At 47.0% G+C, this 17,093-nt stretch overlaps 1 protein-coding gene across 2 annotated transcripts in view; it reads right to left on the bottom strand.

Moving 5' to 3' along the window:
• Positions 1–13,849, bottom strand: part of PDE3A (phosphodiesterase 3A) — a 78,105-nt gene extending 64,256 nt beyond the window's left edge. For both annotated transcript variants that reach the window (XM_053462910.1, XM_053462911.1), the window contains exon 1: positions 13,240–13,849. In XM_053462910.1, coding sequence (XP_053318885.1) covers positions 13,240–13,299 — 60 coding nt within the window. In that variant the 5' untranslated portion in view covers positions 13,300–13,849. The remainder of the gene's footprint in view (positions 1–13,239) is intronic.
• Between the last annotated feature and the right edge of the window lie 3,244 nt (positions 13,850–17,093).

The raw sequence follows: 17,093 nt of genomic DNA, 5'->3' as shown, positions 1-17,093 counted from the left end.
TGTGTTTGTACAGGACTGACGCGCCGCTACAAAAATATACTTGAGTAATTCTAGAGCACGGAGAATTCACAATGTTCTCCGGCAAGGATCTGGTACCTTCTCTTTAGAGCTTGTAGAGAGATTCTAGAGCACAGAGAATTCGGAACGTTCCGCTAAAAGTCTCCGCTAGCTTCGTGTGGAGTCTGGAGAGATTCTAGAACACAGAAAGTTAACAAAGCTAATGGTTCTGGAGCATTCTCTGTAGAATTTGCGCAGCCGGAGGTCTCTAGTGATCGTAGACAGTAGAAGAGGCACAGAATGTATCCTTTTAACAGGTGACCCCCCCCCAACCTCCGTATCCCACCATAAAATAAAACATTAACCCTTTGAGCGCCACCTGATGAAGGAGACGGATAGGATCCCCTAACCCACGTTATCTCCCCATCACCTTCAGCCTGCGGAATAGGAGGTTGCACAGCGAAAGGTTATGTTTCTGAGTAAATACGCTCGTCGGGATGTGTTCAGTACAAACGTCTGCCTCCGGCGTTACGTGGATCCGGAGTCCGAGCTGAAAAATACCCCGTGGCTTTTCCACTCGGACAGATTGTGGTTTTTATTCAAAGTCCGACTCGTGTCGATTCACTTCTGCTTCGCCAGAAATAACATCTAAAATCCCAAGAATTCCATAAAACGCCCCGGCAGGGATGTCTTTCTTCTGAATTTGCTTTGAATGATATTTGCTGCCGAGTGACCCCTATTCACGTCTATAAACCCCCCGCTTACGTGATAAAAATATTAACGTTATTAACCTGTTGGTCAAACCACAGACAGGGATCAGCTCGGCCGGCAGCTCAGAAGCTTTTATCCAAATGATCAGAAAATCTACAGAAATATCCAAACAGAATTTGTAGAAAGAGCTCCGAACGCTGCGTCGCCCGACGTGGCTGCTTTCTACTCCTCGCTTTGCGCGTGGAAACCCCCCAAAAAAACACTTTCTGACGCTTTTTCCTGAAATGTAAAGGTACAAGGAACATCTGAGACCTCACACTGCTGTTTTAAGTGGAAATCCTGGAATTCTATCACAGAAGGACGCGTATAAGTTACTTCTTTCTGGCAGAACAATCTTTAAAGAGGTTGCTTTATCAGTCGCTTTCCTGCACTTTAATTAGGATCGCAGAAGCATGCGCGCCTGTCTGCAGCAGGTTTATACTCTCTGTTCTTTAATGAAAGCCTGTATTCACCAACGCATTTTACTGGCACAATACCCAGCGCATTTCACAAGTCTTCCTATCAATCACATCTTTCCGTCGCGTCAGACCCATCAATATCCCCCCAAAAGCACACCGGTGGCATCAGTAAATGTGCTACTTTTAGGAACGTTTTACTGCTTTTTCTTTTTTTCTGTAAAATCTGCAAGTCCATCTGTACCCCCCCCATCTACATCGGCCCTTTCAGAGAGGAAAAAATATGAAGAATCATCAAAAATGGTGTTTCTGCTGACCCATGAAATACAAGGCGATGCCCCAGGAGCGTCGCCCGAGGAGCCGGATCAATGATCGGTAATAACGATCTAATGGAGAATCCCGCGGTCAGCAGCGCACGGGAGAGAGGCCCTCGAGAAATTTACTCCAAAAGCCAACAAATTGACCCCGGATTAATGCTGACCGGAGCTGCCGTTCCCGTTAGGAAGCGATGTTTCTGGCAAAAAAAATGATGGGAAGAAAATATGAGCTTTTATCCACTATTCACCATGATTATCCTTCCCAACGTTCCTTGCACAGACGTGAGACGTGGCGCCACACGAGGTCCTGTCCGGCGTCCTCGATCCTCAGCCAGGCCGCGTGAAGCCATAGTCCTAGCCGGGTTCGGATGAGGATGCTGAGTTTCAGACCTCTTTTCCTCCCCGTTGTTCTATACAGGAATCTCTCCCTCGCTCCGCTTTCTTCCATTCCCAATTTTAGGGTTTTTGCAAGATACGACGCGTTCCTCTCAAGGTCTCCCTGAATAGATGACCCTGCGAGGGGCCGCGACGCACCGTGGACCGCTGCACATTCCTGCCTAAACATGCAGGGCAGAACTGGGAGCAATTAGCGTGTTAAGGCATAAACAAGGGGCAAGATCCACCTGAGATCTACGAGATACGGGACCCATCGCATACGGCGACCTGACGGCCGAGGTCACGGCTCCAGGCTTCCCACATGCCTGGGAATGTTTACTGGGGGGGAATAAATAACAACTTAGTGTCTCACCCGAGTCACAGCGACCACGATACAAACAGAACACAAAGACTGAAACCGTACAAATGTACACGTTTACAGGGAATCGTACATTTACTCGGCAGTCCTGACTCTCCTCGCTGGATTTGCTTTAAATCAAGTTCTTTAATCTCTGGACTGGGATAATAACTGGAGATCTCCGAGCCGAGCGCTCAATCCCAAATATACACCGGGGGGCTCTAGAACTCGCAGGATGGACTCCATGGGCCGTGGGAAAGAATTCCACCAAAATGTTACGCAAATAAATTGTCGTGTTAGTATTATTAATGTTTTATATAGCGCCATCATATTCCACAGCGCTGTACAATAAGTAAACATATGTAAATGTAATGGAGCGATTCCCCTTAGAGAGCAGCGGTAAGGAGGGTCCGGCTCCGACCAGCGACCAGCGCTTCTATAGAATTAGCATGGCGCCCACGTTTATAATGAGATTTCTGAACTAAATCTTGTAGGTATTTGGCTACATCGAGTAACTAAAAGCATTTCCAAATTGAATCTCTAGCATTTTAAGCTCAGCTGTGAATTTGGTCTCGTACTCCTGGTAGATACCGGGTAACCCGTTCGTAACACACGTGTTCCTGGGCGTGTAACATGTATGCATCTCCAGGAGAGATTCCCAATGGAAGGACGTCACGGCGTCCTCCGGTGTGCTCCTTATCACGTTATAAAGGAACGTCAGGGGGGTGAAGACCAGTTTAAGGGTTACTCGCCCCCGGGTCACGGTAACTGGTGGGTACCGGGCGCCCGAGCGGAAATGAGCCGCGGAGATCATTAGTCCGTGTGGAGGAGAGCGGCTTTGGAAAGATTCTCCATCCCTCAGCGTGGAGGAGGAGGAGGACATGGCGAGGGCTGCGGACGGAGTCGCTGCTGTTTTCATGGATCCCACATCAGATATAATATTAACTAATTAACCGCATGAAGAAATCCAGAGCGGTGAGCGTCGCTAGTGTCGCTTTGTAACGGGACCTTCATACTCTGAAAATGCAGAAAATCCCTCTCTAGACCTTTCCCTTTGTGGCCTCGGAGAAAGGAGATCCCGTCGGAAAGATGCTTTTTACCCAGCGAGGGGTAGAAATATGTGCACCCGTTCCTTGTTTTATGTTTTGCGCCCCTCGCGAGCGGCTGACGTCTGTTCGGCGGATTCATCTCGGTCTCTCAGTGAGAAGATAAATATTCGGAGACCCGGACCGGCCTGAAATGTTATCTGAAAACAGGAGATGTTGATGCTGGCAGAGAGCGTCCCTCTGTGTAATGTTATTAAAACTTCACATCAAAACCGAACCGTTTGGCACAAAAATCCAGCGGAGAGGGGGGTATCCAGAAAGCGACGTTTGTGCAAATCCACAGGATCCGAAATAAACCAATAGTGTTTCCAGCTACAGCCCAAAGGCCACGAGCGGATCCCGCGGCCCGTACCCGCCGGGGCCATAGCGGCCGACGCTCCGGAATCTGCCGGCAACTGGAACTGCCGGCAAATATTCCTACAGAATACCCCAATTTCTTACATTTAATACACCAAAAACCACAAGTATATCCGCGGCACACGTGTACACAAACATGTGAAGTCCTCTCCGTCCACATGTAACACGCATCTACAGACAAATGCCCCGCGCCGGGCTCCTCTCCGCAGAAGCCGCTTTACGGCTTTCCTTCTGTATGGCTTTTCCGCAGCTGCCGGTGAGAGCGCCGGGGAAAGAGATAAAGAAGCTTTAACTCCGGAGAATTCTCAGCACGACGTCAGTCCGAGAAGTTACTGAAACGCTTTAAGAGCACGGCGTCTGACGGATATTACGGAGATATTCAGCGGGATCCCCGCGCGTCCGAACACACCTCCTGGTTGGCATTGTGCGTTCTCACCATGAGCGCTGCCAGCCGGCAGGCAGGGGTTTTAACGAGCGCCCGCATTAATTCCAATGGGACCGTAGAGGTGGGGGGAGGTGCAATTCTTCTAAAGAAAAGGTAAAGGATGCGTATGAAAGTAGTTATCATTATTTGTCGGCGAACTGGCCCTTGGAGAGTGAATCTGGCCCAAAGTTTGAAATGTGGACTTATTACCACGGCAACTAATGGAATATTTCTGCTGACAGGGCATACATTCTGGTTGCTATGGACATAAGACCACTTTCCAGACTTTGCACAATAATTCGGCTTCCCTTGAAAAGTTTTTTATTTGCAATTGTGTACTGAAGCTGCTGTCCCACTTGGACAAGTTGCGCTTTCTAGCATCTTCACAAATTAATCTGTGATTTTATTCCTCTGACGGTTTCATTGAGTGAAAGTTATTGGGACGTTTCTGTGGCTTGCCTGCTTTCGAGTCACATGACAATTAGCTGTTCCCTGCAGAATGATGAATAAGGAACATTTTACTTCCTGGGGCGGGTTTGGCCAATCGGAAGGAAGCATGTTTCTCATGACGCATTTCGTTAAGAAAATGTTAAATTCATTAAGAGGTGGAACAGCAGCTTTAGGAGGAACGCCTGTTCAGAGCGCCCACCGATGCTACTTAAAATATCACTTTTCAAACATCTGCTGGGTGGAACTTCCTAAACCGGTTTACGCTCCGATATATTAACTAATCCCGTGAGTTTTATATATAATAATAGAAATATATATATATATAATAATAGAAATATATATGTAAATAACGAGAACGTTACAGGACGCAGGGGATTTCGTGTCCCCGTATAACGCGACTCGAGTAATAAAACGAGAAATGCCGCATTTCCACAAACACAGAGCTCTTCCATGCGCTGGTGTCTCAGGCGGGCTGCTGGCTGCGGTGGGATTATGTGATGAGACCTTTACGCTCAGGGACCCTCTTTAATCTTATTATTTGTACCTTTAACCGGACAGTAACGGCCGAAGGAGGGTGCGGGGGGGGCAAGTGAGCTGCGGGGCTAAATGAGCCAAATGAAGGGGTCTTACCCATCACAATCGTTAAAATTAAACCTGTCCCTTTACTTTAATCCAGTGAGGGTATTAAACATGCATGGGATAGGCATATGGCTCCAGAATCTAGATAAGTGGAACAGCTTCCCAGCAGAAGTGGTAGAGGGTAATACAGTGAGGGGATTAAACATGCATGGGACAGACATACGGCTCCTGAATCTAAGACGAGACCAACGGCTGATTAAGGTTTGAGTCTTTACAGCAGGAGAAACGGGCGACTAGACGGGTCACCTTCCACGTGACAGAAGTAGAAACAAAACGCATCCAAATGACAGCGGAATTGGTTCTAAGAGACAGTTATAAAAGTTATTTATTCACTAAATCAAAAGTTAGCAGGTAGTCGGCTCTCGGAACACAAAACCAGGTGAATGAAAGGTTGTCAGAAGCGAATCAGTTTTAGGGGAAGTTGCAGCGAACGGTCAGATATTTTAATGACTGGAGTATAAATCATTCCCTGAAATTCCCTCCGACTTCCCTTTTAATATATTGTTTGATTCTTTATTATACTTTATCGTCTTTATCATAATTACACTTTCCAAATAAATCACTGACGGCATCAGAAGCCGGCGGTGCCCGTCGGGGCCGTCTCTGAGGGGAGCGGGGACAATCTCGGAGGACTGCTGCTTTAATACGGGGGGTTAATATTCATATATTATATATTATACACCGCTAAGGACACCGCACGGATACGGCTCCCGGTATATATACACCGGTAAGGAGACCGCACGGATACGGCTCCCGGTATATATACACCGGCAAGGAGACCGCACGGATACGGCTCCCGGTATATATACACCGCTAAGGACACCGCACGGATACGGCTCCCGGTATATATACACCGGGAAGGAGACTGCACGGATACGGCTCCCGGTATATATACACCGCTAAGGACACCGCACGGATACGGCTCCCGGTATATATACACCGGGAAGGAGACTGCACGGATACGGCTCCCGGTATATATACACCGGTAAGTAGACTGCACAGATACGGCTCCCGGTATATATATACACCGGGAAGGAGACCGCACGGATACGGCTCCCGGTATATATACACCGGTAAGTAGACTGCACGGATACGGCTCCCGGTATATATACACCGGGAAGGAGACCGCACGGATACGGCTCCCGGTATATATACACCGGTAAGTAGACTGCACGGATACGGCTCCCGGTATATATACACCGGGAAGGAGACCGCACGGATACGGCTCCCGGTATATATACACCGGTAAGTAGACTGCACGGATACGGCTCCCGGTATATATATATATACACCGGTAAGGAGACCGCACGGATACGGCTCCCGGTATACACGCCGGCTAACGGGTTGAACGTTGGTTTCAGGTGACAGAAGAAAATGAATAAACGATGAAATACTTTTTTTCATTTGAACGCGTGAATGTCGTCCGGCCTCAGCGAGTCGGCCCAGAATTAAAGAGTTTTTCCGGCAGTAAAATACATATATTTCCCCGCTTACCGATCTACCAATTCCATGACATTCACCAAAACGGCAGACATTTCCCCCGACCGTCGGAAACCTTCCATCCCACCCAACACTCCCGGAGCCCAAAGCAGCATTCCTCCGAACGTTCGTCATTTGGCGTCGGCCGCGGAATTTATAGAAAACCTTCGCTAACAAAGTAAATAATTTGAAACAAATGATTAGAAATGCAGAGGAATAAACATTTGCTCCCTCTGGTGCAGACGTCGGGGTTCACTTAGAGTTAATAAGCAGGTAACGGGACCCACAAAATGCGGGCAAATTTTCCGCTAAATTCTGTCCGTTTCTGCACTAAGGAACATTTATTCGGAGCGTCTCGCACGCAGGTGCAGCCCGGCACAGGAACGGTTAATACGTACAATCACCTGCTCCATTAACTGTTTCTGTGCCGGCATTGTTACAGAACTATCACCAGATCTGGAACCTAAAATCCAGATCTCTCCAGCGAAACCCCACCCGACACACACACAATGCACATACACAACACACACAGCACACAATACACACAGTACTCAATACACACACACAGCACACAATACACACACACAGTACACAATACACACACACAACACGCACCACACACAGTACACAATACACACACAGCACACACAGTACACAATACACACACACGGGGCGGCCATTAAACCAGCAAAACTATTTTCATTGAAACATCACGGAAAAAATAAACACTGGAAAAACCATCACCTTCTGTTCCCACGCGCTGTATTTTTGGGTTGGAAAAGTCATTACATTTGTTTTAAACCGAGAGCCGCGGTCCAGTTCTACGCAGAGGAGAGCGGCCGGCGTTCTCCACAAAGACACATTTTTGCGTGAATGGCCCCCCCCGGGCAATTTTTTCTTTGTGATGGGGGCGCTTTGCAGACAACGGGATCAATTCTGCAGTGAATTCAACATTCATCTTAAACCGGAGTGCATTCTATGGCCGTATTGATGGCCCCCCCGGCCCCCGGAACCAGACGAGGGTTCGGATCATATGAGACGCAACGCAGACTATTTACAGAATGACGTCCAGAAAACCGTTTCACCGGCAGATAAAGGACGGGTCTCATTCGGCTCGGCTCTGGACGCCTTCACCTGCTGTCAGACGTGATATAAGCGGCGTCTGCGTGACGTCACGGAACTAAGAAAATACCCCAATGACGTCAAATACAAACCGTTCCCCAAGTGCCCCCTCCACCTTCAAAAACAGCCGTTTTCGGTAATTCATTCGTTTTTCTATTTAAATCTTTTATATTTTAATCTTCCGGGGAAATATTAAACTCCACCGTAAATGACCCGTCGCCTGCGGTACTCGCCGTTTACTTTCACGTCACCCCCAGGGGAATATCCGACAGAGAGCACGAGATCCGCACTTCACCCTCGGGGGTCCCAGGAGCTTAATCAGGAAATACCCCCCGCACTCACCTCTCACTCGCTTACAGGTGAGGGGGTCTCTCCGCTATACTGTGTCCACGGGACGCAAATTTACTCCGACAAACACAAACTCCACAAAACGTAAACCCTTTTATTTTACGGAGCGTGAAATCCCGCTCCCAGCGAGGCGCAAAAAGTGTTTGTTTGGCCCCAAAAGCCTACTTTGGTTTGTCACAGGAACCTAGAAGCTGCCGGCGGATCGGATGCGTATTTTATTCTGCATATACTCGCCGTTACGCCCGTCCCGCACCGGCTGCCCCCATCTTGGGGCTGTACCTGGTATTTTATGCATTTTCCCCTCCCCTGCCGTGTTTGGTTCCTCCAGTTTTGGGTACTTGATGCAGCCAATCGCTGTAAAGGATGGCACCCGGGTGCCACATTCAGCCACCTTCTCCAGCTCATGTATACGTTACGCATACTGCTGACCGGGTGGGATATATAAACTCACCGTCATACATCCCGCTTTACATGTGCCAGTAACGTATGAAATGTACATGTGTCCTGGTCACCTTATTAACCCCTGGAAATCTTGTGATGAGTCGCTGGAACTGGCTGGAGGTGAAAGCCCCCCCGAGCGCCTGTGCTGGACATGCGTTTGGCCAAAAGCGGCCCCTTCTGCATTCTATATATAAAAAAAAAATTCTCAGCTAACGCTCAGCCATCGTGTGCATCGAAGTCCATATTATGGCTGAAGCGCACCCTGAAATTCCCTCATTGGATTATGCTCTACCATTTCTGCTAGAAGGCTGTTCTGTGCATCCACCCCCGTCTTATTGAAGACAGGATAGAGCCTTCAGAGGCCTTGTTATTTCTGGACTTTTGCTGCGCGGATTGCCTATTATTGGGGGTCCCGTAAATACATTCTGGGGTGAATTCCAGTCCCTCCAATCCGAATCCACGTCTGCAATTTTTGCCCGTTTCTGAAGACTTTTCATCAATGTGATTTTTACTAATCTTGTTTTCTGTGTTGTAGTTTTTTTTTTGTTTTTTTAAAGATTATCATCAGTCAAATTGTCCAAATTATTTACCAAAAACAATGACCCCTCCCTAGGCCAGTAAGGGGCAGTTATCAGCTTCAAGCCAAAGGCCGTAAAAACCGGATCGTTCCGTGATCAGTGGAGCATTTTTATTGTATGTGACTTTAATTAGTGAGGTTAAATGACTTGTGTGTTTTCCGTAATCTGTACTTATTCACACCAAGTATTTTAGAGAAGTATTTCCGGAGACGCTTTGCCGCTGGGCGGTGACATCACAGAGTAGAAACACACACAGAGCAGCCACAGAAATCAAATTCAGACACAAAACGGCACAGAACTGCCCAATAGTATCAGAAATTACGATTTTACTGGAAAAGCGTGACCTGGAACATGTAGGATCTTAATAAATGTAAAAAAACATTAGAGAATGACATCAAAATCCTGATAACATGACATCAGATTAGGAGAAAGTGTTTTTTCCATAACATGCACTTATTACAATGTCTTATCTAGTTATAGCCACAGAAAGAGGGTAGTTTATGGGTCCAGAACGGGGTGCTGGTTCCGCATCACAAGCTAACGTTTTTTTGCATTTTAAAATTCCCACATTTTTTCCGGATTATTATTATATTCGGGTGAATTTATCGTTCCTCACCTTTCTTAGACCTCTTACGGCCTCTACATCATCGCTCTGCTCCCTTTACACTGCGGGGTAAATACTTTCCGCAAAGTATTACAGCCATCCCCCGCTTAGAGGACGTTCACTGTGGGGGGCGCTGGCGAGTGGGGGGCACTGGTGAGTGGGGGCACTGGCGAGTGGGGACATAGTTGCAGCGTGACCGTTCCCTGCTTCGTGAGAGCACGATGGCGACGCGTCACTTCATCTTTCAAGCGTCTTTTTTCGTCTCTTTTAATCATGTTTTGTGGTGTAAATGACCCGACGGTCGCCGTGCAGGACATTCATTGATAAGTATAAAAAGGCAGCGCTCCACTTTACGTACGTTTTCATCTGACGTACACGCTCTGGACCCCATTGTGTACGTTAACGTGGGGTATATATACTCATATCCTACCCCGACCCGGGCAGAATAATAACAGCAACGCTAGAAAACACAAAATGATACAATCTATCGGGTCGGCACAAAACCAACAAAAGCTCATTTATTTTAAATAAAACACTAATTAGACTTCAGTCTCCCCAATTATCGTGCAGGACGCTGGCGTCACCGCGCATGCATCAACAAGCTTTACCAAAATATATTCTTATTTATAAAATGACATTAAGCGGTGATAATATCCATCGTTTGTCGTCTCGTCCGTAGAGAACGCTGGGTGCTTTATACCCACAGAGTCCGCGTCTGTCACCCGTTACCCGTCACCCATTACGCCATTAGCTGCTTTTAACCATTCTCTTAAAAACTAACTCATTATCAGTGCCCAAAACTCGGCAAAAAGTTGTGGAATTTCAGTAGTTTTGTTTTAATTCTGTGCGTGTTTTGATCGGTCCAAAGATCCGAGCCCCAGACTGCGATCCTTACACGATATTTTACGGGGGAAAAGTGCAAATTTACTGCCGAGCGCTCTGTTCTCTCGCGGAGAACGCTACGTTTGTGTGGCTCGGCTGGATTTTGGTTCTTTTCGACGGGATGAGAACTGTTTTTTTTTTTTTTTTTTTACACATGGCCTCTTTAACTCCATAGAGAATGAAATAAATTCCTGCCAAACGCACACTTTGTTCTGAGCCAAACGAGACGGGAAATCTGTAGCGAGCTTCGGAACGGTTCCCTGCAGTAAACTTTGGTTAAAAATCGAATTGAGGGAAAAGTACGGCCGGCCGATAAACCCAACCGACGGCCGCAGAAAGAGAAATGTTTCAAAAAAGATATTTTCCATGTTTGAGGCAGCCTGATTCTCCCGTAACCCCCGCGCTGCTGGATTCACGGGGTATCGGCCCAGACGCTTCACGCTCTCTAGGTCCGCGCACTGGGACTTTGCGTCGGGTTAGCAATTTATTTCAATTAATAACATTTCTGCCCAAAGATGGCATTTAATTCAAATTTAGAAAATCGGCAACAAGGCACATAATTTCATGTTATCTCCGGATTACTGCGAATCGACTCTTTCTACGGAATAAAACCCTCCGACCCAGCCAGATGTGATCATTCTCATAACTTCATCGCAAACGATGTATACAGAGAATGATTATAATGAACGTTTTACAGAAATATAGATTCTGCCAATTCAGGACTCCGGGGGGGGGGGGGCTGGGGTGTTTGGTCAAACTGCCTATTAACTGTTTGGTTGCTTACCTTTAACCATGTCAGTGCCAGCAGGAAACACATATGCCTGTCTATTTTCCCTGGCGCTGAAATGGTTAAGGCTGAGCGTGTCTCTCGGGTGCGTGTGATTGGAAACAGACATGATACAGAAATGTTATTACCGCAAATGTTTTCTGCAGGAGTAAGAGGGTCCAATATATATATTTATGTGTATTTCCGTATATATTATACGTCTTTCTCTCATATATTTATATATATTAATGCCCCAGCGTGTTATATATACACTGTATATATAATATATACACGCGGTAGTGAATGCTGTATATACGGACATTATTATATATCTGTAATGATAAACACAGATCAATGAGATTCATCGATACTTGCGATAAACGGATTTATTGGGTCCCTGTACCGGGTTAAGTTTCGCCTCGCGTCTTATATGCATGAAATCAGTAAATCCCAGAAACACAGCTCGGAGTGTTAAGGGTTAAGAGCACTTCCTACAGGAGAAAGTCACTAAAAGAGGCCAAACCACCCCAAAACCCGACAGCGGGGCCAGTGAACAGCCCAACATCAGATACCTTCACTAGAATTGGCTGCTACAAGACATGAATGTATGAGGGACCAGTCTGACCATTAGCCCGGTACTGGGGGAGACTGGGGAGCAGAGCATGTGGCTGTTCTTGTACCTTTATGCACACGCACTACCTGCACCACACACAACCAGTCTCCCCAGTATGAGAGGACTGGGGGCGCCAAGTATACTTCAAAAAACGTATTGCGTATTTGTGAGAAAAGTCTGAACGCACTACTGTATACTCAACTTTACACACTCGCACAACTGTATACTCTACTCTACACACTCGCACAACTGTATACTCTACTCTACACACTCGCACAACTGTATACTCTACTTTACACACTCACACTACTGTATACTCTGCTTTACACTCGCACTACTGTATACTCTACATACGCGCACTACTATATATGTGTATATATATTGCTTTACACACTCGCACTACTATATATATTGCTTTACACACTCACACTACTATATATATTGCTTTACACACTCGCACCACTCTATACTCTACACATTCGCACCACTATATATATATATATATATATATATATACCGCTTTACACACTCCCACGACTATATACACTTGCACCACTATATATATATATATATATATATATATACTACTGTATACTCTACACACTCGCACTACTGTATATATATATATATATTGCTTTACATACTCGCACTACTGTATACTCTGCTTTACACGCTCGCACTACTATATATGTATATAAATATTGTTTTACATACTCACACTACTATATACTCTGCTTTACACACTCGCACTACTGTATACTCTACACACTTGCACCACTATATATATATATATATATTTCTTTAGTATAATTTAGACTCTAGCACTAGTGTATACTCTGCTTTACACACTCTCACTACTGTATATATATTGCTTTACACATTTTCACTACTTTATATAGTGCTTTACAGTCACGGTACTGTATATATATTACTTTACACACACACACACTACTGTATATAGCGCTTTACACATTTTCACTACTTTATATAGTGCTTTAGTTGCAGTACTGTATATATATTACTTTACACTCTCTCACTACTGTATATAGTGCTTTACACATTTTCACTATTATATATAGTGCTTTACAGTCACAGTAATGTGTGTGTGTGTGTGTGTGTATATATATATAGTGTTTTACACACACACACACACACACTACTGTATATGCTGTTTCGCACAGCACTTTGCCAGCCCAGTGCCCAGAGTGTCCACTTACCTGCTCTCTGGGGATGCAGGGCAGGGAGGTTCTCCTGTTGCAGAGTTGGTTCCCAGACATTTCTGCTCAATCTTTGAATCTCTCTCCCCTTCACCTCCTCCTGGTCCTGGTGGAGATGGGGCATAGGCGCAAGGTCCTGGGGCTCAAGCGGGCAGGCAGATTCCAGGGCTGTAGGGGACAGGCAGTTTCAGGGGCTCTGGGGCAGGAAGATTCTGGGGGTTAGGTGGAATCCAGGGCTGTGGAGGGGCAGGCAGATTCCAGGGCTCTAGGGCAGGCAGACTCTTGGTATCAAGCAGATTCCAGGGCTCTGGAGGCAGGCAGACTCAGGGCTCCAGGCAGGTTCCGGGGCTCCAGGCAGGTTCCGGGGCTCTGGGGTGCAGGCAGATTGTGGGGGGCAGGCAGGCAGGAGCTGTGTGTGCTGCTCTGAGCCTGGGTTGAGCTGTGGGGGAGGCAGTTGCTGCATTCCTCCTACCAGGACTCTGCTGCCCCTGCTTCCTGCAGCCTGCGAGAGAGGCTGTCACTGTGTGAGAGAGAGAGGGAGGCTGTCACTGTGTGTGAGAGAGAGAGGGAGGCTGTCACTGTGTGTGAGAGAGAGAGGGAGGCTGTCACTGTGTGTGTGTGAGAGAGAGGGAGGCTGTCACTGTGTGTGAGAGAGAGAGGGAGGCTGTCACTGTGTGTGAGAGAGAGAGGGAGGCTGTCACTGTGTGAGAGAGAGAGGGAGGCTGTCACTGTGTGTGAGAGAGAGAGGGAGGCTGTCACTGTGTGTGTGTGAGAGAGAGGGAGACTGTCACTGTGTGTGTGTGTGAGAGAGAGGGAGGCTGTCACTGTGTGTGTGAGAGAGTGAGGCTGTCACTGTGTGTGTGTGTGTGAGAGAGAGTGGGGCTGTCACTCTGTGAGACTGTCTCTGTATGTGTTGAGGCTGTCTCTGTATGTGTTGAGGCTGTCACTCTGTGAGGCTGTCTCTGTATGTGTTGAGGCTGACACTCTGTGAGGCTGTCTCTGTATGTGTTGAGGCTGTCACTGTATTTGTTGAGGCTGTCACTCTGTGAGACTGTCTCTGTATGTGTTGAGACTGTCACTGTATGTGTTGAGGCTGTCACTCTGTGAGACTGTCTCTGTATGTGTTGAGGCTGACACTCTGTGAGGCTGTCTCTGTATGTGTTGAGGCTGTCTCTGTATGTGTTGAGGCTGTCACTCTGTGAGGCTGTCTCTGTATGTGTTGAGGCTGACACTCTGTGAGGCTGTCTCTGTATGTGTTGAGACTGTCACTGTATGTGTTGAGGCTGTCACTCTGTGAGACTGTCTCTGTATGTGTTGAGACTGTCACTGTATGTGTTGAGGCTGTCACTCTGTGAGACTGTCTCTGTATGTGTTGAGGCTGACACTCTGTGAGGCTGTCTCTGTATGTGTTGAGGCTGTCTCTGTATGTGTTGAGGCTGTCACTCTGTGAGGCTGTCTCTGTATGTGTTGAGGCTGACACTCTGTGAGGCTGTCTCTGTATGTGTTGAGACTGTCACTGTATTTGTTGAGGCTGTCACTCTGTGAGGCTGTCTCTGTATGTGTTGAGACTGTCACTGTATGTGTTGAGGCTGTCACTCTGTGAGACTGTCTCTGTATGTGTTGAGGCTGTCACTCTGTGAGACTGTCTCTGTGTGTTGAGGCTGTCTCTGTATGTGTTGAGGCTGTCTCTGTGAGACACCCCTCTCTCCCAGGATCCCTTCACTGTGGAGAAAGATGCAAAAACTAATTCTCATAAAATACGGAAAAAAGCTAAAACTGCACCATTTCGCCTCTCGGGTGGAGTTGGCGCGTGCGGCGGATCTCCGGGGTGCTTCACGATGGATTTTCCAGAAAAGTCTCTCAAATGCCGGAGATGCCGCCAAAAACTTTCACTCGGGAGACCCGAAAGCAGAGAAAGGAGTGAGAGCCGGGGGGGGGTACGGGCAGGAACCGGCCAATGTCGGGGGATAGGGGCAAGAGCCGGCTGATCCCGGGGGGCGGGAGCCAGGGGGCTAGGCGGGATTTTGCCTTCGGGGCTGGTCCAAAGTTAATCAAAAGGAAAGGCGGGAACTCGCGGAGGCGGGAACGCGGTGGGCCGCGGTAATCGCGCGGCTTTTCGCGGTGTGGAGCAGCCATAGAAAAGCTCTGGGCGAGGTAAGGTGTGAGGTGTAATGTGTGGGTCTGTGAGGTAGTGAGATGTAATATGTGAGGTATAATGTGTAAGGTATATATACCTTATATATGAGGTGTAATGTGTGGGTCTGTGATGTGAGGTAGTGAGATGTAATGTGTGAAGTAGTGAGGTGTAATGTGTGAGGTAGTGAGGAGTAATGTGTGGGTCTGAGAGATCTGATGTATAATCTGTGAAGTAGTGAGTTACTACCTCACTACCTTAAACCTCACACATCGCACCTTCACACATAATACACAGATGTGAGGTAGTGAGGCAGTGATGTGTGAGGTTTAATGCGTGAGTGTGTGAGGTGTGATGTGTGTAGTAGTGTGGTGTGATGTGAGGTAGTGAATTGTCCTGTGAAGTAGTGTGGAGTGATGTGAGGTAGTGGTGTATGTAGTAGTGATGTGAGGTAGTGGTGTATGTAGTAGTGATGTGAGGTAGTGGTGTATGTAGTAGTGATGTGAGGTAGTGGTATGAGGTAGTAGTGAGGTGTAATGTGAGGTAGTGATGTGTGATGTGAGGTAGTGATGTGTGATGTGAGGTGAAGGCTACACTAATGCTGCTACGGGCTTCTGTGATTGTCGGTATTAGTGCACCCTCGGGGTGTTTATCATATGGTTGTTGGATGTCTCTGCAGTTTATTTGCTCCTCGGTCTGGTGGTAGATCCACAAGTGTTATATCTTCCCCAGGCGCGTTAGAAATCTTCGTCCACTTATGCTAAACGGCTTTTCCCTATATCCACCACTGCCTCATATTTTCTTACTCCACTATGTTACAAATCCTTGAGTGACGTCCCCACTCAAAAGAGAAGAACTGAATAAACAAGCAAGCTCATTGGCTGGAACCCGGCTGGTCCTGTCTGCATATAGGAAAGTGTGACATACGCGTGTTACGGCCATCTGTAATATGCCTCCATGTGAAGAGATTCTGACACAAAATACTGATTTCTGGCACTAAAAGCCTTCTTTATCAAGATGATTCTATTTTGATTCCTTTCAGAGCCTCTTGGTAACTTTTATTTTAAACCGGGACCAAGGGCCACGCTTGCAGCTAGGCCGGATTTGGTGGTGATGCTGCTGAGAAAAGGAAACGGGATCTTTGATACCTGGGAATGTTCACTGTTTAGCCGGCTATTGAAGGGGGTCCCCGCTACCCTATAGCGCTGGGAGGAGATGGTCGCTACCGTTATGTTTAAACATATAGAGGCTGTTATTTAATGGATCATCAGCCGTTGTTGTTGCACAGCCAGTAGTCACTTCCACGTCCGTTTATTACCCGTCCTTCCATTTATTGCATTTTTTTTTATGGAGAGAGGTGAAAATTGAGTACCTTGTGCGTTTCACGATTTTCTGTGCACAAGTTCACACGCAAGCTAATATATTGGGGGGCGTTGAAACACAGGGCAGGGTCCATCAGTTTGAAGAGACCCCCTTATCACTTTGTGACCCTACAGACCCCCAAACAAGAGGGCCCAAATTACGAGGCTGACGGCAGCGGGGGATTCTGCCGAGAAGAGGAATGTGCGATCCGACGAGGTTTTTGCGAATGCGGAGACACAGGCCCTTTTCATAACGTTTAGCTTTGGGACAGTTTTCTGAGTTCAGTGTAAACACGATCATTAATAAATGGATATAAATTCAATTACTGTCCAGTTCCATATAGTGTAATGAGGTTAGC

This window comes from Spea bombifrons, chromosome 4 (genome assembly GCF_027358695.1).
Source record: "Spea bombifrons isolate aSpeBom1 chromosome 4, aSpeBom1.2.pri, whole genome shotgun sequence".
In the NCBI taxonomy this organism is placed as follows: Eukaryota; Metazoa; Chordata; class Amphibia; order Anura; family Pelobatidae; genus Spea; species Spea bombifrons.
The sequence above is the reverse complement of the archived record's forward strand: the minus strand, read 5'-3'. Positions and strand labels throughout refer to the sequence as shown.